Raw genomic sequence first — 26430 nt, 5'->3', positions numbered from 1 at the left:
ATTAGACGCGAATGAATAATTCAGTGAAAACCTAAACATGAATCACACATTCACATTAAGCATATCAATCAACGATATTTTACATAATAAAACTCTCTTATTTATTCTCGTGCACTAAAAAAAAAAAAAATACTTAAATATAATTTTTGGCACAACTTATAACAATTAATGAGGAGAACTTATGTTTCTAAAGTGTTTCATCATGATCATTCATGAACAAATATATATTAATAACAGTCAACAATTTGATTAAATATTTTGTTGGTTCGGTGGCTGGGGCGCCTACCCACCATCCCTTGTGTCCCGAGTTTGATTGAAACTATTTTACAATACTTTTACTATTTTAAATTAAATAAAAAAATAAAAACATAAAAATAACAGCACCAAGGCTTAAACTCCAAACATCAACATTGTTACTATCTACTTTAATCACTATTCCATTTTCTTCCTAATTAATTGACTTATATATATATATATATATATATATATATATATATATATATATATATATATATATATATATATATATATATATATATATATATATATATATATATATATATATATATATATATATATATATATATATATATATATATATATATATATAACAGTTGAAATTATTTTACAATATTTGTACTATTAAAAAAAAAGTTAAATACAAAAACACCAAAGCTTAAACCCCAAACATCAACATTGTTACCATCTATTTTAACCACTATTCCATTATATATATATATATATATATATATATATATATATATATATATATATATATATATATATATATATATAAATAAAAGGTGAAACTATTTTACAATATTTTTAGTATTAAAAAAATTAAAAAAAACTAAAACATAAAAATAACAACACCAAAGCTTAAACCCCAAACATTAACATTGTTAACAATCCATTTAACCACTATTCCATTTTATCATATATTTAGTGAAAAAATATTACTCTTCATTTAATTAAGAAAACTGCAAATAAAAAAGTGAGTTTCTTTTACTCAATTACATTTATCAAGTATTGCTAGATTCATAATTATCATAAATATAGTGTTAAATTAATATTAATTAGAGAAAAAATAAAATAGTGTTTCAATGAAAATTAAAAATAATACCTTATTTTAAAATAATTTTTATTTTTATAAATGAATTTCTTATTATGAGAAGAAAGAATTTTCTCCCAAGATGATGAGACAAAAATAATAGTTAATGAACTTTTTCTTGTGTTGGATATTTACTCTTGAGAGTTTGATTGGTGTAGAAACTGTCCTCTCCTCACACATTAAATAGTGTTAAACATTGGGACCAAGGTTGATCAATTCTCTATAAATAGTCCTTATAGCTATGTACCTTAACACATCCATCACCTCCACCCTAACTCACAAAACAATCAATGGCTACCTCAATTATGGTTACTTCCTTGGCTATGATATGCTTGGTTTTGAGTGCTTCCTTAGCAAATGGTGCCCAATCATGTGGCCAAGTGCAACTAACTGTAGCACCATGCATTGGTTACCTTAGGAGACCAGGTCCATCTGTTCCAGCACCATGTTGCAATGGAGTTAGAACTGTGTTCAACTTAGCCAAAACTGTATCTGATCGTCAAGCTAACTGTAGGTGCCTCAAATCCACTTCACTCAGCTTACCTGGACTCAATCTTCCTGCCCTTGCTGACCTCCCTAGAAAGTGTGGTGTCAACGTGCCCTACAAAGTTAGTCCCACCATTGACTGCAACAAGTAACTACATCTCTCACCTCTCTTTCTTTCACTCTTTTTATATATTGTTAATCATATATTGAACTAAAATTTGTAAGCTTTTCTTAAAGATGATAGATGGATTTACTTTACTCTTTGCAGGGTTACGTACTGAGGTTCTTGCAGGGCTTGCGCTTGATGAATAAGTATTAAGTAATACTTGGTTTGTTGTATAAACAAGCCAGAATAAAGGAAGTGATTTAATTTCTCTTGTTGTAATTGAATCCTTGGCCTAGGGATATATATATACTATGTATTTGGAAAATAATTAAAATAAAACCCACCATGTTTGGATTTACTATCATCTCTCATGGTTCTAACTCTGAATTTTGAAAGAGTGTTATGTTTTTCATTAAGGAAAAACTACACATACATTGGTCTTTCAGAATGACATGGAAACGCCTCTCTAAAAAAAATGAATGATATGGAAACTCTTCACTAGTTTTGAAAAACATCATTTATTACGAATCAATTCTTTTTAAATTAATTCACATTTCCATATATTTCCCAAACTAACCCACTTAAAAAAAATTAACACACAGGTGACGTCAATTCAATTGACGACAGTGTACAAAAATTAAGAGAAGTCGCCAATTTAATTGGCGATCGTGTACAAACACAAAGGAGAGAGAATATAGTCTTTCCTATGTATTTGTACATTGTCGTCAATTGGATTGACGACTCCTCTTAATTTTTATACACTATCGTCAATTGAATTAACGTTATCTTTGTGTTGATTTTTGTTTGTTTTAAAGTGAGTTAGTTTGAGAAATACGTGAAAATGTGGTTTAATTTAGGTATTTATTTGAAAAAGTTGGTTATTTTAATTATTTTATCGGAGATCAATATATAACCGATATATTTTTTGTAGGAATTATTTATAAGAATTATATTGTTGTTTAATATGTTAGATGGTTCACCTTTTTATAAATATACATTTAAATAAATTTCCTTATTTAAAAATGTTCAAACTTTGAATTAAACTTTGAATTAATCTAATAAGACACACCCAATACAATGATTATAAACTAAAGACTAGAGCGGAAGGGAAATAATCATATGATAAGATATATAAATTAGTATCTTCATTATATATTTATTAGAGATTATAGAAATATCTGAATCTATGAAAAAAACTATAGGCAGTAGATGATAATCCTCATGTCTTAGTCATTTTCATATGGGTGAGAGATATACTCAAGTGTATGATATATTGAGAGTAATAACTTATATAAAATATGGTGCACAATTACAAATATCATTATTTAAAAATAGGTCATTGAAATTTCCACTCTAACAGATTATTAAATCAATACTCTTAATTAATAAATGTGATATAATTAAACAAGGATATATGCCTACATAATCATATTGCAATACTACGAACTATAAATTTCATAATGTACTTTCACTTCAGTCATACTGCAATTATAATTGTAATAAAAAAAACTAATTTACGCATGTTTCTTCTTTTTAAAATAAAAATGAAATAATATTTCATTGTAGCCAGATTTATCAACTGTGGAGATATATGGTGTATTTTTTTTTAAATAAACATTAATTAAGATTTCACCACAATCAAAGTTTTTAGGGAAATATCTCTTTTAGGGACCCACTTTGAATCTCATTGCGTATAATTCTTTTTTCAATCATTTTAAAGACATTTTTACATTGTAATATTGTTTTGCCTATATGTCTTGAAAACACTGGCTTTGAAGATTAATGTTAAATTTTGAGTATATTGTTTAATTGATAAAATGAAACTTGACATTAATCTTTAAACCAAAATTTTCAATATACTAATTTAGTATCTTTAAATCCTAAACCTATAGGATCATGATACAACAATGCAAGAAGATTCGAAGACGAAGTTTGAAGGTCGAATAAGTTAGGATTAGTGAAAAGGTGAATGAACATGTTGAGTCTTTATATAAAAAAAATAATTAGACCATTATCACCACAGTTATTTTGAGTACCATGGTGAAACGTATTCCTTTTTAATTGAAAATAAAAAGCTAAAATTTATTTCCCCCATAACTGAACATCACCTTAAGCGAAAACCCTTAAGACTAGAACAACTCCCTAGCAAAAATCCATATTCACTAAACTCATTTCTTCGATAACCTCAATCATATCCGGTACAAATCAAGAAAACACTACTACAAAAAATACATGTTATACAAGCGAGATAACGAAGAATATCATGAAAACTTGCCAATTTATCCATCAGTTTCTGAATAACCGAGGGGATAGTTGAAATAGTCATTGGTTTGTTCTTCAACATCAATATTTTTAGAGTTTTAAAACTAGCGTCATGTACCTCTCAGTTTATGACCAAAACCAAGAAAAAAATAACTTTTTAAAAATACCAATTACATTATTTACATATAATATTAAATTAAATTATTTACAAATTATATTGTTTACACAGAATATTAAAGTAAACTTATATAACAAATTATGAATCTGATCCATTGCCATCAGTGTAGGCGAAGAACACATGATGGATCATCATTTCATTGAATTTTGGAGAAGATGAAATGTTTGATATTTCATGCATTTGTTTTTAATATAAAATAAAAAAGGGGTTAGATAAATAAATTAAAAATATTAAGTTATATGATTATTAAGAATACAAACCTTAAACCCAAATATTTTTTTGCTCTTTCAATCCATCATAGAGAGCATTGTTTCAATATTTCTGATATAAAATAAATAAGTTTCAATGTTTTCATAACAAATGCTTTCATGATCAATTTTTTATATTCAAAATGCTTTTATAATGTGGCATGAGCCTTCTGAATTGATGTCTTTTAGGTTTCACGTTGATCACTAATGTCAATGTCTTAAGTGTTGATACTCACTAAATGGACGACACAAATTTGTTTAAGGTAAAAAAAATCCTTATTTGGTACTTTTAACTCAATAAACACCCTTATTTTACCCTTTGATTGTAAATTAAACTCGAGGTAAAAAAATCTTTTAAAATAAAAATTACAATAAATTTGATACTTTTAACCCCGATTTCTAAAAGAATCAAGGTAATAAATGACTTCTATTGCCAAAAGAAATGGTGAATGGGAAAAAATTGAAGTAACATGTATTGTTTCCTTTTAATTTTTTTTATCATTGATCAATTTCTTTATGTGTTGCAATCTGATTAAGAATAAAATTCTCAATGTTGTCAATCGAAGAAATCAATATATATTATAGAAAGTTTTCTTTGATTAACAACATTGGAAAGTTATTCCATTAAATATTGGTGTGAACAAAAAGAAGAAGAATAACAACAACAACATTAGGTGAGATAGATTGCTAGAATAAATAAATGATTTGTTAAAGGTTGGTGTAAGAAGAACAATAACATATAACCTAATTTTTTTGTCTAGCAATCCATCAGACAGAATGATGTTTAAGAGTATGGAGCAGCTGAACTTGTGAGTTAGGTTTAGGGTAAAACTTAGTGACAAAATCCTTTTATAGTAAAACTTATGTATGATACCCCTCGATTATTTGAGAAACAGAGAGAATATAATATTTAATAATAAGATAAAATCTTAAATAATAAGAAATGTGTCACTTTTAAAGAAAAAAAAACAAAAATTTTAGTTACCGGGACTCAAAGCATGTACCTTAAATTAGTTTACCCCTCAGTTTTTTCTTAAACCGAGAGAATAGATGATAATTTCTTGAAAAAAAAATAACATAGCGTGTCATGGAATTTTACCTCAGCTTTTTGTTGGATGACGTAAAAGTTTTTTCATAAAATATAATATTTTTAGTAGTGAAAGGAAAGTCAAATCTCACAAGAAGGGATCACAAAACTCGGTTTTGACTCTTCTTTACCTTTATGGTACATGAAACATTTCATCAATGTTAATGTTACATTATTATTGTTATTGTTGTTCTTGAGACCCTAAAACCTAGAGTTTTAATGTTGAATGTTATTGTGTTTTTGTTGTTGTTATTGTTTAATGTTATATGTTGTTGTGATTGAGTGAGATTGAGATAGTCTTTGTGTTGTTGAGAATGTTTTATATTGTTGTTGTATTTGTTTTATTGTTATTGTGTTGTTGTATTGTTGTATTATTGCTATATACTATTTTTCTATATTGTTGAAAAGTGACTTAGTAAGTTGTTGTATTTACATTGTTATTGTGTTTATGAGAATATTGTTGTTGTATTGTTAAATGATTTTAGAAGAATTTGACATGAATTTCAGAATGTATTATTGATCGTAGTTGGATGAAGTCTAATAGGTTAGGTATGGTGTATAGGAAATGAGTTCTTGAATTCCTTGAATTACACGGGTTAACCTTGGCAAGACAACTTATATGATCGAACCATTCTACATGACATTTCAAGCAAAACAAGTATTTTATGTCACTAAATCTTATTAAAAAAGATGATCAACTGTTCTCTAAGAAAAATACATTCCTCATAGTGATGAGAATCAATATTTAAATTTTGATATTCCTAAGACACCTTCTTTTGCAACACATGTGCCTACTTCATATGAAAAAGTTGATATAGGTGATGTGTGTGTTATTCGTTATTATCATGAAGAAGGCATATGAGAAAACAGAAAAAATAAATATTTTTTATTCTTTATTCATAATTATTTTTTGATATAAATTATAAGAGTTTATACATGTGTGCCAACAAGTGTTATACTAACAAGTATTATTAATTGAAATTATAGGTGTTAAGAGACAATACACCAAAAAACGTATGGTCACGTTGTGCATCTTGCTTCCTTCAGAATAATGAATCTAGTGCACAATAATTTTGTATGTTAGTTGTATAATTTTTTGATATGATTATGCATATAATGTATGTCATTTTGATGTCATTTGGCTTTGATGTAATAATACATATGTTTTCTTCATAATAGTTGCCAATTTGATTTGATTCACAAGTGTAATATTGATGTATTCTGATATGTTATGATTCCCAAAAATACAGGTTATAATAATTAGATTTTCGTAAAATCAAAAAATAAATATTAAAAAAAATTATTTCACTCTGGTTGGTTCTTTCAACTAAGGTGATAAGTAACACGATATCTAGTTTTAAAAACAACAAAAATGATGTTGTTAGGTATCAAACTTATGACCTTTCCACTTTTCACTATATTTGGATATTTAAACCATGGTGAAAAGTAGTGTGCTTTCCAATTTATTATCACGACCAATAACCTGTGGTGATAAGTAGCCCACTTAATATCACGATGTTGTTACCACAGACCATCACTCGTGGTTAAATCTTTGTTCCAAATGTTGCAAAATAATTTTTTTTAGTAGTGTTGGAATATAATATTTAGATTAAATATTTAAAAAAATATATTCTAACAACCTCCCAGTTGAGCAATATATCAGAATATTTACACCAAAAAATTGTAGGCATTCATCTGAACGTTATTTGTCTATTCTATAATAAAAGAGAATAGATTTTCTAACGAAGTTTTACCCCAGACATAGATTTCATTGAGGTGAAATCCAATCAATTAGAATCCCATTACTTTATTTTAATTTTTAATTAAAAATAAATAGTCTATTACCTCATTTGTTATGAATAACCAAGGAAAAAACTAACCCAGTGACACGCTTCAAAATATCAGCAATTGCATTTTATATTTTTATGTCTTTTAAAATAGTGCAATTATTATTTTTTAAATTAAATATTAAGTCATTTATTCCTTCAGTTAGATAACCAACCGAGGGGAAATCATTTGTGTTGTGAAATGATGTCGCCAATAACATAACAAAGTTATGAGATAAAGATTGAGTGTCTTGAACAAACACAAGAAACCCTATTAGATTTTACAAAAGAGAGAGAAGAGGGAAGAAGAATAAAATAATTGGTTAAAATTACTTTGCTATTCACTTACTCAATAAGGCTTCAAAGATTACAAGTGAATAACAATAATTAATCTCTCTCAATAACCTGAGATAACTAATATATTTATAGACTACTAAGCTAACTTAAGCAACAAGTTAACTTAAACAATTGTGCTTAAACAAAGGCCCAAGTTGACATACTAACTTAGAATACAAGTTAACATATTTCGATAACATGCTTGAATAGACTTCAACAACAATATGCATAACTCATTTGGAAACATCAAGTTATCCTTGTCGAGATTAGAGTTTGATCCAAATTTTCACAAATCTCCACCTTGGAACAAACTCCACAAACATCAAGCGAACAAATTAGCCTTCTTCATATAGATTTATCAACTACATATAGTGGAAAAACTTTCAGCTTGGCAATGTCTTGGTGCTCATATCAGCATCATTGTCTTCAATTAAAACCTTCAGCACTTGGACTTCTCCATGCTCGATTATCTCTCTGACATAATGCATCATCACATTGATGTCCTTGGTTTGCTCATTATAGGCTGAATTCTTCGACAATTGTATTGCACTTTGACTATCACATTTAACAGTGATAACTCGACCTTGAAATTTCAGCTCCTTAGAAAAATCTTTAAGTCACAATGCTTCTTTCACAGGTTCAATAAGGGCAATATACTCCATTTCAGTGGTTGATAAGACAACAACCTTCCGAAGTGTCTCTTTCCAACTGATTATTGTGCCAAATATAGTGAATACATATCCAAAAATAGATTTTCTAGAATCCTTACGACCTACATAATCAGAGTCGACAAACCCTTTGATTTCAACTTTGATATCATCACGAAAGGCTCCACCATAATAAGTACTTTGTTCAGAGACCCATTTATGTACCTTAGAATCCACTTTAATGATGACTAGTGTGTCTTCCCAGGATTGGCCATATACCTACTTACAAGGCTCACAATGTACGTTATATCCGGCCTCGTACATACCATAACATACATCAATGAACATATTATACTAGCATATGGAATCCTATTCATATAGACTCTTTCGACTTCAGTACTAAGACTTTGAGTCGAACTCAGTTTGAGCTGAGGATTAGTCGGTGTTACCACACACTTTGAATTCGACATACCAAACTTGTCGAGAATCTTCTTCAGGTATGTCTCTTGAGATAAACATAATCTCGACTTCTTTCTATCTCTCGGATGTCAATCCCAAGAATCCTAGAGATATCTCCCAGATCCTTGATGTAGAACTCCTTATCGAGTTCATCCTTCACCTTTGTAACATCCCTAACACTATTGCTTGCTATGAGGATGTCATCCACATACAACAACAAAATAACAAGTAAATTTCCAGGTCGAAATTTGAAGTAAACACAGTGGTCAAACTGGCTCATAGTGAAACCTATGTGTGCCATGAACTTGTCAAATATCATATTCCATTGTTGAGGAGATTGTTTCATATAAAGACTTATTTAGCTTGCACATATAATCTTCCTTTCCCTTTTCTGCATACCCTTCAGTTTGCCTCATCAGGATTGTTTCATCTAGATCACCAATCAGGAAGGCAGTCTTCACATTGATATGTTCAAGTTCTAGGTCGAACTTTGCCACCATAGAAAGAAGCATTCGAATGGATCTATGCTTTACAACAGGTGAGAACATATAATTGAAATCGACACCTTATTTCTGAGTGAACCCCCAAGAAACCAACCTTTTCTTAAATCTCTTCGACATCACTCCTTCAATTCCTTCCTTAACCTTGAAGACCCACTTACAGCTGACTAACTTGCCCCTAGCGGGTTTCTAGATCATCTCCCTAGTGTTTTTAGCAAGAAGAGATTTCATTTGATCTTCTGTGGCTTTCATTCATTCAGTCTTGTTTCTACTCCTCACAACTTCCTTGTAATATATAGGTTCTTCATCAAGGACCTCACTTGCAGAGATTAAGGAAAGTTCTATGAGATATGCATAACCAAGTCTCTGAGGTCGATTGATGACTCTTCCTAACATGTCTCTTGCCAGCAGGTAGTCATTATCATTGTCCTTATCTTCAACAACAACTTCTGTTTCTTCTTTGACTTCATATGGGTTATGCAATTCAACATTAACATGTTCCACCTCAACAAGAATCTCTTCCTGTTCTAGCTCTTCTTCAGAGATCTTGGTACTTCGACTAACTTTATCAATTTTCCTGAACGCCATTTCTACTTCATTAAAAATTAGATCTCGATTGTGATACACCTCCTGTGACCTAACTCTACGCACCACAACCTATAAACTTTGACTCTTCAAGGTATCCAAGGAACATACATCTCAGAGCTCTAGGTTTGACTTTGTCTCGTATAATGTGAGCATAGGCTAAACAACCAAATACTCTAAGTATGTCGAGATTAGATGCATGTTTCGACCAAACTTCTTCAGGTGTCTTCATCCCCAAAGTTGTTGAGGGACACTTACTTATCAGGTAAGCTACAATCATGACTACCTCAGGCTAAAACACCTTCTTTAATCCAGCATTAACCAGCATGCATCTAACCCTTTCCAATTTTTTTTGATTAAACCTTTCAGCCAAACCATTTTATTGGGGAGTACGTGCGATAGTTATGTGTCTACAGTACTAGACGCAACATAATAACTGTCGAAAGCCTCATTACAAAATTCAAGACTATTGTTCGCCCTCAACCTCTTGACCTTCCTTCCAGAATAATTTTCGATCAGGGTCTTCCAAATCTTGAAATTTTCAAAAGTTTCATCCTTAGATTTCTGAATGAATACCCATAACTTTCAAGAATAATCATCAATTATGGATATGAAATACTTTGCACCTAAGTGTGAAGGATTCATTGCACGCCTCTAAAGATCAGCATGAATGTAATCAAGGGATCCATGTGTTCTTTGTTTACCTTTGTTAAACTTTATTCTATAGAATTTACCAAAAATGCAAGGTTCATAGAACTCTAGTTTTTCAAATTTGTCACCATACAACTGATTTTGTTTTGACAATTTGACCAGGCATGTTTCATTAACATGACCAATTCTCTTGTGCCATAACTCAATATTGAATACTGGTTTTGTGGATGTCACATCTACTGAACCACTTACAGCCTCATCCTCAAGGGTATATAAGCCTTGTTTCTTCACCCCTCTCAAGACTTCCTTCGACGCCTTCATTACCCTTAGGATATTTTGATCTCCTTTGAAAATATATCCTTTCTTGTCGAATTCACAAAGGTAAGTTAAATTTCTCTTAAGATCAAGTAAATACCTGACATCAGTCAATAGCCTTATTGACTCATCATGGAGATTGAATCTTACAGATCCAATACCTATAATTTTGCATGCTTTGTTATTTTCCAGTAGCACTGATCCACCATCTTGATCACATAATTCCTCAAACACATTCTTATTTGGATTTATGCTCCAAGTACAACCTAAATCTATAATCCACTCCTTTCTAGAGTCGCTGCTTGAAACCACCATGGGGCATCAGATGATTCATAACCATCTTACACAATGGTTGCATCACCATTATCCTTTCCATCATGATTGTTCATTTGATCAGGTGTTAGATGCCCAAAAGTGCTTATTTGAGCTATCAAATATGGGTATCTTTCACTCCATTTCCTTGCTAAAGTGTTCGAAACCACCTTTGTTTTAGATGAAATGCAATACAATGATAAACGATCTTGGTACCTTTGATTTGTGTGTTATTGTGCAGGAAGTAGGCATGAAATAATAGAAAATGAAGACACAAGAAATTTGGCAAAGGGATCAAATAAAACAAGCATTCATCAGCTTGCTCGCTAGGCGAGGGCTGTGGCGAAGGACTCGCTAGGCGAGCGTCCAGCGAGAGCCCATCGAAAAGCTCCAGTAAAACATCACCACACTCGCTAGGCGAGCTTCCAGCGAGGTGTGTGGCGAACACGTCCAGACTTGGTGAAAAGCGCAGCCAGCACTCACTCGCTAGGCGAGCCTTTAGCGATCTCCCAGCGAGCATTCCAGTAGCAAAACCTCTCAAGCTCGCTGGAGCGAAGGTTGAAGCGTGACCTTCGCCTAGCGAAGGTTTTGTTCGCTCAGCGAACATGACAGTCTGGCAATGGTTGTTTCTCTGGGCGCAGGTGCCTCAGGTGCCTCATTTAGGGGCTCGCTAGGCGAGCCATTCTGCTCGCCTAGCGAGCATGACAGCTCAATAGCAGCTCTATAAGTAGCGAGGGCTACTTTTTGGAACCATACCTTACTTTCCATACTTTTGTACTTTTTTAGATATTTTCCAGCATTGCTCTAAGGATCTTTTGTGACCTAGAAACCATTTATCTTCATCTCTTAACAATCTTTCACAAAAAGAAGGTGGATTCCCATCCAATCTCGATTATTCGACTCGAATGTTGATCAACCTTCTTCCGAAACTTGTTGAACAAGCTACCATGAAAATGAGTAGATAAGTCCTTCATTTTGTCAAGGTTAGATGTAGATGATCATTAGCTTTGTGTGTAAATGTAAGGATCTTCCTTTGTAAACTCTTTAATGGTGAATATATGGTGAAAACTTTGTTCTTATTGAAAACTCTTTGTGTTGGTTTATGATCGAGAGATGTTTACCAACTCTTAACCTAGGTTTTCATCCAATCTTGTTTGTTAGCTAGAGATAGTAATGAATGATTTTGTTCACCATAAGGTTGAACCAAAAAGTTGTCATTTTGATAGATTGTGTTAGAGATAAACAATGGATCAAAATGGGAAAACTCACAATGTATGTTAGAGATAAACACATTGGGAGGACTTTGTGAAATAGTTTATCATCTAAAGGAGTTTATAATTTTTTTTGATCGAACATATACATGCAAAGTGATCGTCGAACCCTAACTTTGGCAATATTTCTCAAATATTCAAACCAAAACTTTTACAGCATTTTATTACACTTTTATGCAAGATACCGTGACAAACACCAAAACCCCATTCTTACCTTAAGCTAAGAATTAAAACAATTGTCGAAAGGCGGTGATATCTCACAATCCCTGTGGAGACGATAACAAAAACCCGACACTTAAAATTACATTCAATAAAATGGCGCCGTTGCCGGGGATTGTGAATTGATATTGCGAGCATCGCAATGGTTGCTTAATTTTTAGCTTTTGAATTTTTGACTTGTGCTTGTAATTTGTTTGGTTTAGTGTGCAGGTTACGTTTTATGCGAGGGCAAATCTCTGTGGACGAACTTCTTTTTGATCCCGAGATCGAGAGAACCGCAAGGAGGCTTAATAGCAAAATGAGACAAAGGAGGCAACAGGCCTGACAACGTCAAGAACAAGGAGAAAGTTCTTCTACCACACATCCACCACCGTTCATACCTACCATGGAACCACCACCACCGCCCATTTCCACTCCATGCATAAACAGTCCAAGAAACACTGCTCAGTTTGCCAACCACACGGGAAGGCAAGCTGAGATGAAAACGGGAACTCTCAATTTATTATATGGAAGTCCATTCACCGGAATGGACCATGAATATCCCTTTGCTTTTCTCACAAAATTTAATGAGATAGCATTGGCGGCCGGAGTGGATCAGGCTCAGGAGCTACCGTTGTTCAGAAGATTATTTCCCCACGCTTTGCTCGGCAAAGCAAAAGATTGGTACTTAGATCAAACACCAGCCGTCATGACAGACTGGAACGTGTTAGAAGAGAAGTTCATCAAAAGATTCTTCTCCCATAACCGGTTCATGGAATCCAAGACGGCCATCTCAGTGTTTGCACAAGGAATCAATGAATCCTTAAATGAAGCGTGGGAAAGATTCAAATCCATGCTTCGGAAGTGTAAAGGGCATGGATTTGATGAATTGACTCAAATCCATATTTTCAAAAATGGACTTCAACCAAATTGCAAGACGTTGTTGGATGCTACCTCGGGTGGCTCTTTATTGTCTAAAAGTGCCGAAGAAGCTACAAATATCATAAATCGAATGGCTCTAAATGATCTTCAGAGTCAAAGTAGAGGCAACTCTTTGAAGAAGCCGGGAGTGCTTGAACTTGGGACGAACGATGCCATCCTTTCCCAAAACAAGCTCATCTCACAACAAGTGGAACTCTTAACGCAGCAAATAAAAGAGTTGAGAGAACCTTCTAAAGCTAAACAAATAGCTTGTTGTGAGCTTTGCAAAGGTGAGCATAACACCGGATTCTGTCCACCTCCGGGGTTCGAAGACGTAAACTACATGGCAAACCAACGGGACTACCAACCGAGACAACAACAACAACAACCTTATCAACCACACCCTCAAAATCAACAACAACATTTCCAAGGGAACCAAGGGTTCCAACCTAGGAGTAACTATTACCATAACCAAGGTTATGGAGGTGGTCCTTCTAGCCGTCAAAATCCTCCCCAAAATCCTTATCAACCTCAACAACCGCCGATCGTAACTTCTAAGTTGGAAGAGACATTGACACAATTCATGCAAATGTCAATGGCAAATCAAAAGAGCAACGACGCGGCTATAAAAAATCTCGAGACTCAAGTTGGACAACTTGCTAAGCAACTCGCAGAACAACAACCCGGTCCTTCATTTTCGGCAAACACGCAAACAAATCCTAAGGAACATTGTAAGGCGATCATGAAGAGAAGTGGGAGGGAGTTGATTAGTGAGAATAAAAAAAGAGATGAGAAAGAAAATGAGGAGGAAATTTTGGAGGAAAATATTGATGGTGAAGTGGGGGAGTGGAGTGAGGAGGAAAACATTGAAAAGAACGAAAAGAATGGTGAAGTTGAAAAGAAAGAAAGTGTGAGAAATAAGAGTGATGAAATAAGGGGGGAGGAAGTGAAAAAGCCTAGATGGAGGAGTTCTAGAGTTGCAAAGGGAAAGGAGGTAGTGAGCACTACTCCAATCCAAAACCTTCCTTATCCTCATGCCCCGTCCAAAAGGGAGAATGAACGGCATTACGCCCGGTTCATGGATATTTTTAAACAACTACAAATCAACATTCCGTTTGCCGAAGCCTTGGAGCAAATGCCCAAGTATGCCAAATTCATGAAGGACATACTTACAAAAAAGCGGAGGTATACGGAACCGGAGACCATCGTCCTAGATGCGAGTTGTAGTGCCATTATTCAAAGGACACTTCCAAAAAAAGAGGTTGATCCGGGAAGAGTTACTTTGCCAGTTAAAATTGGTGATATCTATGTCGGGAAAGGACTAATTGACTTGGGGTCAAGCATTAATCTTATACCTTTGTCTATTATAAAGAGGCTTGGCAACATTGAAATTAAGTCCATCCGAATGACGTTGCAATTGGCAGATAAGTCGACTACCCATCCTCATGGCGTAGCCCAAGATGTTTTGGTTAAAGTCGACAAATTCTTTTTCTCGGTCGATTTTATTGTTATTGATATGGAAGAAGATGATGATGCTCCGCTCATCCTGGGCCGACCATTCATGAAAACCGCGCGAATGATGATAGACGTTGATGACGGTTTAATGAAGGTGAGAGTCCAAAATGAGGAAGTAACATTCGATCTATTCGAAGCAATGAAGCATTCAAAAGATAGAAATGATAGCTTTCGCATCGATGTGATCGAAGAGGCAATTTTGGAGGTTTCTAAGCATATTCATGAGATATCTCCTATGGAGTTAGCTCTTGACGACTCATTTGAAGTTTTCACTGCTGAAGAAGAGCAAGCTCTGGATGAATGCTTAAGGGAACTTGATGGTTTAAATGAACTACAACCGTGGGAAGTTGAAGAAGAAGACTTGAAGAAGGAGGTTAATGACGAAAAAGCGCCTATTGAATTGAAAATACTACCTTCTACTTTGAAGTATGTATTCCTAGATGAGACCGAAGCAAAGCCGGTCATCATAAGCAACCTTTTGACAAATGATGAAGAAGCCCGTTTGATCAACGTGCTGAAAAAAATCAAGAAGCCATGGGTTGGACTCTTTCCGATCTAAAAGGAATTAGTCCTTCCTATTGCATGCACAAGATCTTGATGGAAGAGGATTTTAAGCCGGTAGCTCAACCACAACGCCGCTTAAATCCTACCATGAAGGAGGTTGTTCGAAATGAAGTTGTAAAGCTGTTGGATGTTGTTATACGGTGAACTGACTTTGTGTGTTTTTGCTTTGGAAAGCAAATGTCGCGGATAGCAAGAGTCGCCACCGACTTTTCTTTTATCCAATAAGGAAAGGTGGAAAAGAACAGGAAAGACCTTGATTAGATTTTGGGTTCGGGAGGTACATTATACAAAGGGAAGGTGTTAGCACCCTTTGTATCCATGATTATCCATGGGCTCTTAATTGCTGGATCACTTATGTTTTTCTTGTCTGAAAAAGTGTTTGTGAACTGCTTAGAAAATGTTTTGAAAAGAGAGTTTAGCTTTGTAATGATTCTTGTCCGAATGTATACAAAGTATTTATCTCATTTAATTTTGAAAGTTATTTAGAAAAATATAACTTGGCAATGATTCTAGTATGAATGTATACCAAGTGGTGATTTTCTAGTAGATGTTTTGCAAAGTGTGATGTATGAAAAATGTTTTAGATTGTGAGTCAGCAATTAAGAGTTATACCTGCCCAAGGTCTTTGTGGGTATTTCCTATCCTTATGAGGGTAAAACTGTCCTTACTATTGAGAAGTAAGTAGTTTTATCCTTTGGATGTAAAAGGGACATCGTAGGGTCATCGATTGGTCATTGAAGGCAACATTTGTAAGGATACTTTAGCATTCGAAGGGACAATCATCATTTAACCGTAGGCTACAACGACGGGTCATCGAGGGATAAAATCATATATTCGTAGGCAACATCCGAGGGACGATGATTTATTTTATAGGGACATGATGATTTAATCAAAGGGTCTTTGCTAAATGTATCCCCACATTCGCGGGACATGACCATAATACCGTAATACCATAAGGCAACAAAGAGAGGTCCAAGATCACATATTCAAAGGCAATATTTTATAATCAATTAGGTAATTAGGATGAATCTCCACATTAAAATCAATTAAGTAATTAGGATGAATCTCCACATTAAAATCAATTAAGTAATTAGGATGAATCTCCACAAGGTTATCCCACAAATAAAGTGGAATACTTAGCAAGCTACCTTTTCCGGGAGTGTGTGAACCCTTACAAAATTCAGCAAACAGGTCAGAATACCAAATCAGGGTGCAATCGAGAATTGCACCAAACAAAAGGAATCCCAACAGTACTGATGTCAGGTAAACAATGCATGGTGATAATAAAACATGTCAGATGAGCAAAGATTAGAACAGAAAAGTCAGCGACTGTCATGTTCGCTGCTGCCTCGCCTAGCGAGGGCCTGGCGAACACTCGCTACATGTTCGCTTAGCGATGTGCTAGCGAACGGCTGCGGGTTTTGAATTTTAGAACAGTACGATTTCAGCAAGCTTCAAACCCTATGGCATCCATTATAGCAATTACATGGTTAAACATTCAAGATATTCAGACATATTTAAACCCACAGGCAAAACCTCAAATATATTTATGAATTCAATTATGATATCACCTGTAAATTAAGAACATAAAGCGGTAATAGTAATGCAAACCTGTTTGCAATTGAATTGCAATCTTGAATTGGCAAGTCACTTTTAGGGTTGGCGCTGGATTGAATTGGACGGAGGTAACCTTTGTGCAGATGAGTTTCCTTCAGGGTTTCCTTTAGGGTTGCTCTGAATTCTCTGGGTTAGCCTCCAGGGTTTGATGTTCCTTCTCTCTGTCTCCCCTCCTTTTTTCTGACTGAAGTTGTGGTATTTATAATGATTTCTTGTGACCTAATGGGCTCAGAATGAAGCCCAAAATTCTGGTATTAGCAAGCTTCGCTAGGCGAGTGGTGTAGCGAAGGGTTCGCTAGGCAAAGGATTTGCCCGCCTAGCGAGCATGCCAGTTTAAGCCCTTTTCTGGATTGGGCCACCTGTGTGCTGGGCCTTCGTTCCTTTAAGATCAATGTCTTGAAAAATGTGTTGAAAGATTAACGGGCAGATTTTGGGGTATGACAGCTGCCCCTGTTCAATATTCTTAAACCGAGAGAGTTAGAATGGTATGTACGCCATTCGTGGTCTGGAGGTGGAAGATTATTGAACACTAGAATGCCCCAAAATTTTGCACTTGTTAATTAGTCTTGATGGAGATGGGCTTAGAGATGCCATCTGGGAAGTTTGATGATGAAAGATCGGAATGGATCATACGCTGTTGGGGATAAAGGATCAGAATGGATCATACGCTAGATCGTATCTGAATAGCAGAATGAGTCGTCCGTTAGGCTGTATCCGGAGAAATAAAGGTCAGAATGGATCGTACGCTAGATCGCATCTGAGTAGCAGAATGAGCCGTCCATTAGGCTGTAGCTGGAGAAATAAAGGTCAGAATGGATCGTACGCTAGATCGCATCTGAGTAGCAGAATGAGCCGTCCGTTAGGCGGGCGACTTCGCTGGGGATGAAAGATCAGAATGGATCGTACGCTAGATCGTATCTGAGTTGCAGAATGAGCCGTCCATTGGGCTGTATCTGAGGATGAAAAGGTAGTCGTACGCTAGACCACGTTTCAGAATGTACCGTACGCTAGGTAGTATCTGAGGAATAAAGATCAGAATGGATCGTACGCTAGATCGTATCTGAGTGGCAGAATGAGCCGTCCATTAGGCTGTATCTGAGGATGAAAGGGTAGTCGTACGCTAGACTACATTTCAGAATGTACCATACGCTAGGTAGTATATGAGGAATAAAGACTAGAATGGATCGTACGCTAGATCGTGTCTGAGGGGATGAACATCCAAATGGGTCGTACGCTAGACCGTATTGGAACAGTTGGAGGAACCATACGTTAGGCGGAATCAGAATGAACCGTACGTTAGGCTATATCTGACAATATTTGTATATGTTTTATTTGCAATAAATGTTTGGGATGAGCTTAAAGATGCCATCACTAGGAGGATATCAGAATGCTTGTCAGAATGAATGTTCATATGGATTATATCTGAAAGATACATCTGAATCTCGAATGTAACCGCTGAGGGTGTCTGTCTGAATGAACCTTTATTTTGACTGTATCGGGAGGATAATTAACCTGAAAAAAGTTAGCCTCATACCATGTCATGATGCATGAGATGTTTTATGCTTTTGAAAATAAATGCGAACATTATATGCCTGCATATGCTGTGAAATGATGTAATGAATGAATTATGCGTCTAGGAAGTTCTGCCAGGGGAAAATAAATCCCGAGATTCCGGTTGGAGACATTTGTGTTGATGACCCTTTCTCAGCTGGGGGTATTTGATTTCTGTCTGATGGTAAAAACATTCAACCGGACCTGGCTGGGGATAAACAGATGACCAGTTGTCTAGTAATGCGGTAGAATTAGCAACGGATTCATTGGGAAGCAAGGTTAGACCTTATCCTCGATCCCGAAGTCTTTTAGTAATTGTGATCTCTATTTTATGTATGTATTTTGGTAAACATCGATCATATTCAGATGCATATATTAATTCAAATTAAATCAATGGACGTTTACGCAAACAAAACAGAGAAAGTAAAACAAAAGCATCTTTTTGGAAATAAAATTGTATTGATTTTGAAAGAGGGCCTATAAACAGGCAATTTGAATACAAGGAGACAGAAATCCTAGTAAGAGGAAATTGTCAAGAAAGCAAAGAACAAGCTATGAAGGAAAAGTCCTATTGATTTTAATTTTGCTACTGTCATTATGTCTTCAAGCGTCTCATCTCCTGCCGTCGGATAAAAGTGATTGGCTTGTTCAGTCCCTTTGACTTGGGTGAAACTGACTGAGAACGGGACATAGTCATACGCTTTAATCCCTAATTTTTGCCTGGACCGCCTTTTCAGGTTTTCAGTCCACCAGGATACCCTTTTTTGCCCAAGCCGCCTTTTCAGGTTTTCAACTTGCCGGGTGTACGTTTTTATATGTTTATCCCTAATTTTTGCCCGAACCCTTTTGGTTCGCCGGGATGCCCTTACTTTTGCCTAGATACGTCGACCTAGCGGGTCTCTTTTATGCGTAGTATTTTTTAACTATGTCCGCGTTCACTGGATGCGGGAAGTCTTCGCCGTCCATTGTAGCAAGTATCATGGCTCCACCAGAGAATACCTTCTTAACCACAAATGGCCCTTCGTATGTGGGAGTCCATTTGCCTCTGGGATCACCTTGCGGTAGAATGATACGTTTGATCACCAAGTCGCCAATTTGATACACCTGTCTCTTGACCTTTTTGTTAAATTCCTGGGTCATGCGCTTCTGATATATCTGCCCATGACAAACAGACACAAGTCTCTTTTCATCAATCAAATTTATCTGATCGAGTCGAGTCTGAATCCATTCATCCTCATCTAAGCCTGCCTCTTTCACGATTCTTAGAGAGGGAATCTGAACTTCCACTGGTAACACGGCTTCCATTCCGTAGACCAAAGAGAAAGGAGTTGCCCCTGTCGAAGTGCGCACTGAAGTGCGATAACCATGAAGAGCAAAGTGTCATACCCCGATTTTGGCCCTGAAAATTTTTCCCCATCAATCACTCGTTTGCATTCTTTCTTCATTCACATTCATATCCTTCATTCATGTTCATATTTACTATTTCATATTTTTACGTTTTTCACATTTTCAAATTTTGCATTCATATTTTATCCACTTCACATTGGAAAATTTTCCATTTATATTCAAGAATTTCCACATACTCATTCATAGTTCGATTACTTCATTCATTCATTCAATCATTATCATCCATGCACATCGCATATGAATAACTTATAATAAAAATAAAAATAAAAACATCTCATCAAATGAATACATGAAGTCTCTAAGATACAAAGAAAGATTTTGGACTTGCTACGAGAAACACCAATTTTTCATTCATATAAATGTCATATTCATTACAAATCAATAACTTGTCCGAAACATACATGATTTACAAAGGTGGCACTTAAGTTTTAATTACAAGGAGGAAATTGCCGACTTCGCTCATAATGAACAATGGAAGCATGAGAAAGGTTTTACAAACTATTCACAAAATAAACTTCAGAACCAACACAAAAGCCTTATGCTTCATAGGTGTGGGATAATGAAGATGCATCAAAGAAATGAAGGAAACCGCCAAAGCATTCCTTGGCAAGACAATTTGTGATGATGTCGTTACCACCCCAGCTTATTTCAATGATGCTCAGAGACAGGCCACCACGGATGCCGATGTCATTGCCGGTTTCAATGTTGCTAGAATCATCAATGAACTCACAACTGCTACCATTGCTTTTTGAATCTATTCCACGTACTCTGGCACAAAATTGTGGAGGAAATGCATCAGGACAATAACTGCACTACAAATAAAACATGCGAGATCTGTGATGTGTTATTGCACCGGCATCATCATCATCCAATTGATGATATTCAGAAATGGAGGATTAAGGATCTTGCAAAAACGTCTAGAGGAGGCAATGTTAAAAGTTGCTTCCTCTAAGAAGGACTACATGAACTTGGAAACGCTAGAGAGTCGTTTTTCTAATTTCCTTCGACGAGCAACTATGAATAATAACAGCCAACAATATCCTTAGTTTATTAGCTCCTCTCCCATTGGTACAATGATACCAGCCCCTGGTTTGTCGCATGGTCCAAATTCAAGCATGGTGGCTGCATCTTCTATAGATGCCTCAATAATATCTTCTAGTGGGGTCTTCTACCAACTTTTCTGTTGGCTCGGAAGGGAACATGCCGTCAATGGGTGTGCCGAGAATTTCAAGCCAAATGATTCCTACGCCAGGATTTACAGTTAACAGCAATCACTCACATATGAATGTAGATTCATCTTCTAACGGTAATATCTTTTCTAGTGCAGTGGTCTTGGCCAGAGTTTGCTGCATACTGTGTAGAAAAGAGAAGGTGCACCTTCTGAAGTATCGAAACATCGGCATCATAAGAAACTCGGGGCTAAAGACATAATCCTCATTGAAACAAGAGTGTTATTTGTGGTCCTGATAACAGTGTGTTGTATTTTGTTCTTCTTCCTGTTCCGGAAGAGAAAAACATCGAATGACGAGGAGGGGCACGTTACTGCGAGATCAGCAGCGACTTCTGCAAGGACAGGAAATGGAGTCTCTCCTATCGGCGGAGAACTTGAAGCGGGCGTTGATGTTGAAGGCAAACCTAATAATAAAATTCCCGGCGTTCTCCCCCATTCCGAGCATTCCGAGATCACTCTCGCGTTTGACGAATCTAACAACTTTGGATTTGTCTGGAAACTTGTTGTCAGGTTCCATTCCAGTAGAGCTTGGAGATGCTGTCACACTCCAAGGTTTATATTTGGGACATAATCAACTCTCAGGTACCATTCCTGGTAGTTTCGGAAAGTTAACTAGTTTGTTGAAGCTGAATTTGACAGGAAATATGTTGTTTGGTTCAATTCCAATTAGTTTTGGGAACATGAAGGATTTAACTCACTTGGATTTGAGCTATAACGTGCTCAGCAGCGAACTTCCATCAATTATGTCAGGCGTGCAAAGCCTTGTCGGTTTTTACGTCCAGAATAACAGGCTTTCAGGCCAAGTGGGGAGCTTTTCTCAAACTCCATGACATGGAGGACCGAGACAATGAATTTAAGCCACAATTGCTTTGACGAAAACTTGTCGTGGTCTTTGGGAAATCTTTCATATTTGACGAATTTAGATCTTCATCAGAATCAGTTGACCGGTGAGATTCCTTCAGACCTTGGGAATCTAATGCAACTCGAGTATTTTGATGTTTCGGATAATCATTCATCTGGAAAGATTCCAGAGAAGTTATGCAGCCTAGTTAATTTGAATTACCTAGATTTGTCGCAAAACAGATTGGAAGGGCCTACTCCAAGAACCGGTATTTGCCAAAACCTTTCAAGGGTTCAATTTATGGGAAACATAAACCTTTGTGGCCAGATGTTGGGTACAAATTGTGAGGTCAAAAGCATCAGTAGATATGCATTGTTTAATGCATGGAGGCTTGGTGGAGTCGCCATTACGGTTATATTAATAATCTTGATCTTTGCTTTTGTTCTGCATAGATGGATTAACAAGAAGCATGCCGACTCAGCTTGGAGATTTGAAAAAGCTTAATGCTCTTGCTCTAAGTCAGTTTCAGGGAAGAACTTGCAGAAGAGCTTGAGCGGATGCGTGGTTACAAGAACCTATACAAAACAACTTTTAGAGGCGCTTGAATATCTTCACAATAACAAAATTATTCATCGGGATATTAAGGGTGCAAACATTCTAGTTGATAACAAAGGGTGTATTAAACTCGCAGACTTTGGTGCATCCAGGAAAGTCGTGGAATTGGCTACCATAAATGGAGCAAAGTCTATGAAGGGCACCCCACACTGGATGTCACTTGAAGTTATTTTACAGACAGGATATACCACCTCTGCTGATATATGGAGTGTTGCATGCACTGTGATAGAGATGGCCACGGGAAAGCCTCCATGGAGTCAATAGTATCCCCAGGAGTTGTCAGCTCTTTTCTACATTGGGACAACTAGATCTCATCCACCAATACCTGAACATCTGTCTGCTGAGGCAAAGGACTTTTTGCTGAAATGCTTTCACAAGGAACCAGATTTAAGACCTTCTGCATCAGACTTATTACTGCATCCATTCATCACATGCGAGTATCAGGAATCTCATTCAATATCACGCAGCTCAGTCAAGGACTCTTGCAATCGGATGGCTAACAGTTGAAAATGCAGTGTCACCATTGGCTGCTCAGAGTTTCCCGTCCATTGTGTCAGATACAATAACTCAGCATGTCCTCCTGTAGCATCAAACGCAACGAGTTTTTGCGTAAATTCACCAAGTTTCGATGTACTAAGATGGCATGAACAAAGAAGAAAAAGCTTACCGTAAGTGAATGTCGGCATGGTGACTACAGCAAACACAATTGTGGCCCTGCAAGAATTAAACCAAATCACAATGCTCTATCTGATATATATTCTCATGGGATGACATCTGAATTATCGGATAGAATAATTACTGAATTTACAGCAACCGACGACGCTGAGCCGGTTGACGAGGTCATTAAAAATCAGGGCCCAGTTAGTGAATTTGCACCAAATCATGGACATATTGGTGATTTTGTGCCAGCGGAAATGAGTCGAGAAGATCCTCAAGGGGATAGTCAAGTTGTGGTATCTCAGTCTAATGCAGGGGCTAGTAATTTGGCAGCCTTTAATCAAAGTCCATCATTAAGGAGTCCACCAATTTTTGTTGGCCAAGTATTCAAAACCTGAATGCAGCTGCCCACAAGGAAAAATGCGGATGGTGCTTTTCTTGCAAGGTTGCAAATGATGACAGATTGCATATACCTTGTTGTCAGTGGATTGTAGACTGATATATTCAAAATCAACTTTCGGGCTACTTGGATTATAACTGTCATAGTGATAGTCGCTTTTCTTGCAAAGATCATTGCTGTTATTTAGCCAGGTTACAATTGGGACCAGTTCAGAGTCTCAAGGAGGGACAAACGTGGAAAGCAACAATGAACTGCATGAGAAAAGTGGTTCGCCAAAGGACAGTGATACAACACAAAGGGTTGTAAGAAAAACCATTCAAACTTCAAACGGAAAAATCCCAAAACAGGTTTGACAAAGCATATTTCTTCACCACTTCAAATTGAAGCTCAGTTAGATGGTCCTAACATGAACAAAACCAATTCTAGAGTGCTTGATGAGTCTCCTGGATTTTCAAACCAAAATGATGTAGTAGAGTCAGGCTGCCAAAGACTGGACAAACTTGAAACTAACTCTCGCACTGTTAAAGGTGCAAAAGTATTTGGTCAAGACAATGAAGCATATGGATTTGTTCTACAACCCCTAAGATGGTCGAAGGGATCTCAAAATATTTGCAGTGATCAAGATCTTCCTGCTTCAAACCAGTCATTAAGAATTCTCAAATCTAGTTGATGCCGGTGTCTTCAATTCCACTGGACAATTAGACGAACTCATAAGTGAGCTTCTTTTGTTTACCAGATCTGTTGTAGCAATGAAGTCTGTTGAAGTTTTGACCTGTTAACAAAGGGTTTCTCGATCACCAAAGTTTTGCTAGATATTGGTGGGAAATTCTGTTCAAACTCATATACAAACCACTGGGTTGAATTGATTGAAATCTATTCTCAGGTTGTAACTTCCACAAATGATGGATCAGGAAGAGTTCTGTATGAGCCTAGTGCTTGCATTTCAGTCATGTTGTCTAAGTTGCTCAGGTGCTTAAATCATCTCAAATTTCAAGCTTTGAGACATTGAACGAATCAGCTAACAGAATTATAGAGCATGCGGAAACATTTGTTTTAATTGACCGTTTGTGCTCGTGCTTAGCGACTTCAGGTTCAGGTCTTATTGCAGGTTCTTCCAATATGCTACAGGCTGCTTCTGAAGCATGCATGGCTGCGTGGTCGTTGATTAATATTCTGGATGTCCTTTTTAACAGAAATAGTGCCATTTTGTTTCCCATCAGTGCATTGCGGAGAACATAAATTATGGATCACCGACAAGATCCCTTGTTTGATGAAGAATCAACAAAAAAACGGCTGATGTAATCACAAGAGCATCCCTGAGATCCGAAGCTGTTCAGGTTGCCGTGTATTATTGTTTTCACCAACGGATTGAGTCTGCAATGATTTGTGGTCTTCGGCTTTTGTCAAGTTCCTCTCTCAGCAAAAATGCACCCAGATTGCAACCATACTTCGGATTATACACACCTCCTTCCTGCAAGCATCAAATAATACATATCATATTCAAGTGAATTCGCAGCAGTGAATAGCTTTTTACCGGCAGTAAAAATCCACAAGCAAAAGGGAATCAAAGTATTTTCAGAAGAAGGTACAAGGTACAAGTTACGTTTTTTCAGAGTAAGCATCAAAATGGGGTAGACAAACTGGCAACATCACAAGCATTTCCAATTCCAATACTCTTTTGATCTCAGCTGCCAATTCAAAACCCTAGCAGTGGGACTATAAAAGGGGCGGGGATACTGTTCACAGAAAAAAGGAAGATTGGCGGCTACTGTTCAAGAAGAAAAACTCCTAAGAATCCTTTGACGGTGAAACGGCAAAAACAACCCTCCATACTCCACACTTCAGCTGTAAAAACCACAAATCCCTTAAGCTCTCCTCTGCCACCCTTGTTACAACCTGAAAGGCTGCAACCGGAACCGTCATATCACAACTCGACGTTCTTCCGGCAACAACACCAGCATTCGACTCAGTTCCGTTACAGAGTTCCGTTACCGGTAGCAACAACAACGCAAAGCGGTAGCAACCTTGGTATTTCGGTAACTCACATACTCGAATTCTCTTTTTTTTTGCGTTGTTTCCATGTGCATCATTTGATTTTTCTTTTGCGTTCAATCTTCATTTCATTTGATACTGCTACTGTTACTGTTACTGCTACTCTTATGTTTGTTATTTAATTATATTCAGTGCCTGTTTATTATATTTATAGTAATGCAGGCGATGTTTGAATAACAAAATAGTTCTAGCCTAGTGGTAGAAACATTGTTTGTTAAACCCTAGGTTCTAGGTTCAATCCTTGGTTTTCACTATTTTTCATTTTTAACATATTTTCTATTTTCTACTAGTTTTTATTATTATTACCATTTTTTTTATTATTTTAAACCTTTTATTTATTTTTTATTTTTATTTTTTTCCCTTTTTTAAACACTTGTTGATTTTAATGTTAAACATCGATTTTTAATTTATGGATTTGACAATTTTCTTGTTATTTATACATGATTATTTTTATCGATATATTGATAGTATTTCGCCGCGT

General features: G+C 36.0%; 3 protein-coding genes and 1 pseudogene across 3 annotated transcripts; all 4 read left to right on the top strand.

Annotated features, from left to right (window-relative positions):
- Window positions 1-1326: 1326 nt before the first annotated feature.
- LOC127127313 (non-specific lipid-transfer protein 1) lies at window positions 1327-2061 on the top strand. Its single transcript, XM_051056464.1, has 2 exons — window positions 1327-1745; window positions 1866-2061. The coding sequence occupies exons 1-2, from the start codon at window positions 1402-1404 to the stop codon at window positions 1876-1878; spliced, it is 357 nt and encodes a 118-aa protein (XP_050912421.1). The 5' UTR covers window positions 1327-1401; the 3' UTR covers window positions 1879-2061.
- Window positions 2062-21674: 19613 nt separating this feature from the next.
- On the top strand, window positions 21675-22214 carry LOC127131007 (leucine-rich repeat receptor protein kinase EMS1-like). The gene has a single exon (XM_051059954.1). The coding sequence runs from the start codon at window positions 21675-21677 to the stop codon at window positions 22212-22214; it is 540 nt and encodes a 179-aa protein (XP_050915911.1).
- A 17-nt stretch (window positions 22215-22231) lies between these two features.
- On the top strand, window positions 22232-23104 carry LOC127131006 (leucine-rich repeat receptor protein kinase EMS1-like). The gene is made up of 3 exons (XM_051059953.1): window positions 22232-22559; window positions 22678-22743; window positions 22917-23104. Exons 1-3 carry the CDS (start codon window positions 22232-22234, stop codon window positions 23102-23104), a joined length of 582 nt encoding a protein of 193 aa, XP_050915910.1.
- Window positions 23105-23607: 503 nt separating this feature from the next.
- LOC127131005 (serine/threonine-protein kinase TIO-like) lies at window positions 23608-25405 on the top strand (annotated as a pseudogene).
- Window positions 25406-26430: the final 1025 nt, after the last annotated feature.

Source organism: Lathyrus oleraceus, chromosome 3 (genome assembly GCF_024323335.1).
Source record: "Lathyrus oleraceus cultivar Zhongwan6 chromosome 3, CAAS_Psat_ZW6_1.0, whole genome shotgun sequence".
NCBI classification, from domain to species: Eukaryota; Viridiplantae; Streptophyta; class Magnoliopsida; order Fabales; family Fabaceae; genus Lathyrus; species Lathyrus oleraceus.
Note: the sequence above shows the minus strand (reverse complement) of the source record. Positions and strands in the feature narration are given on the sequence as shown.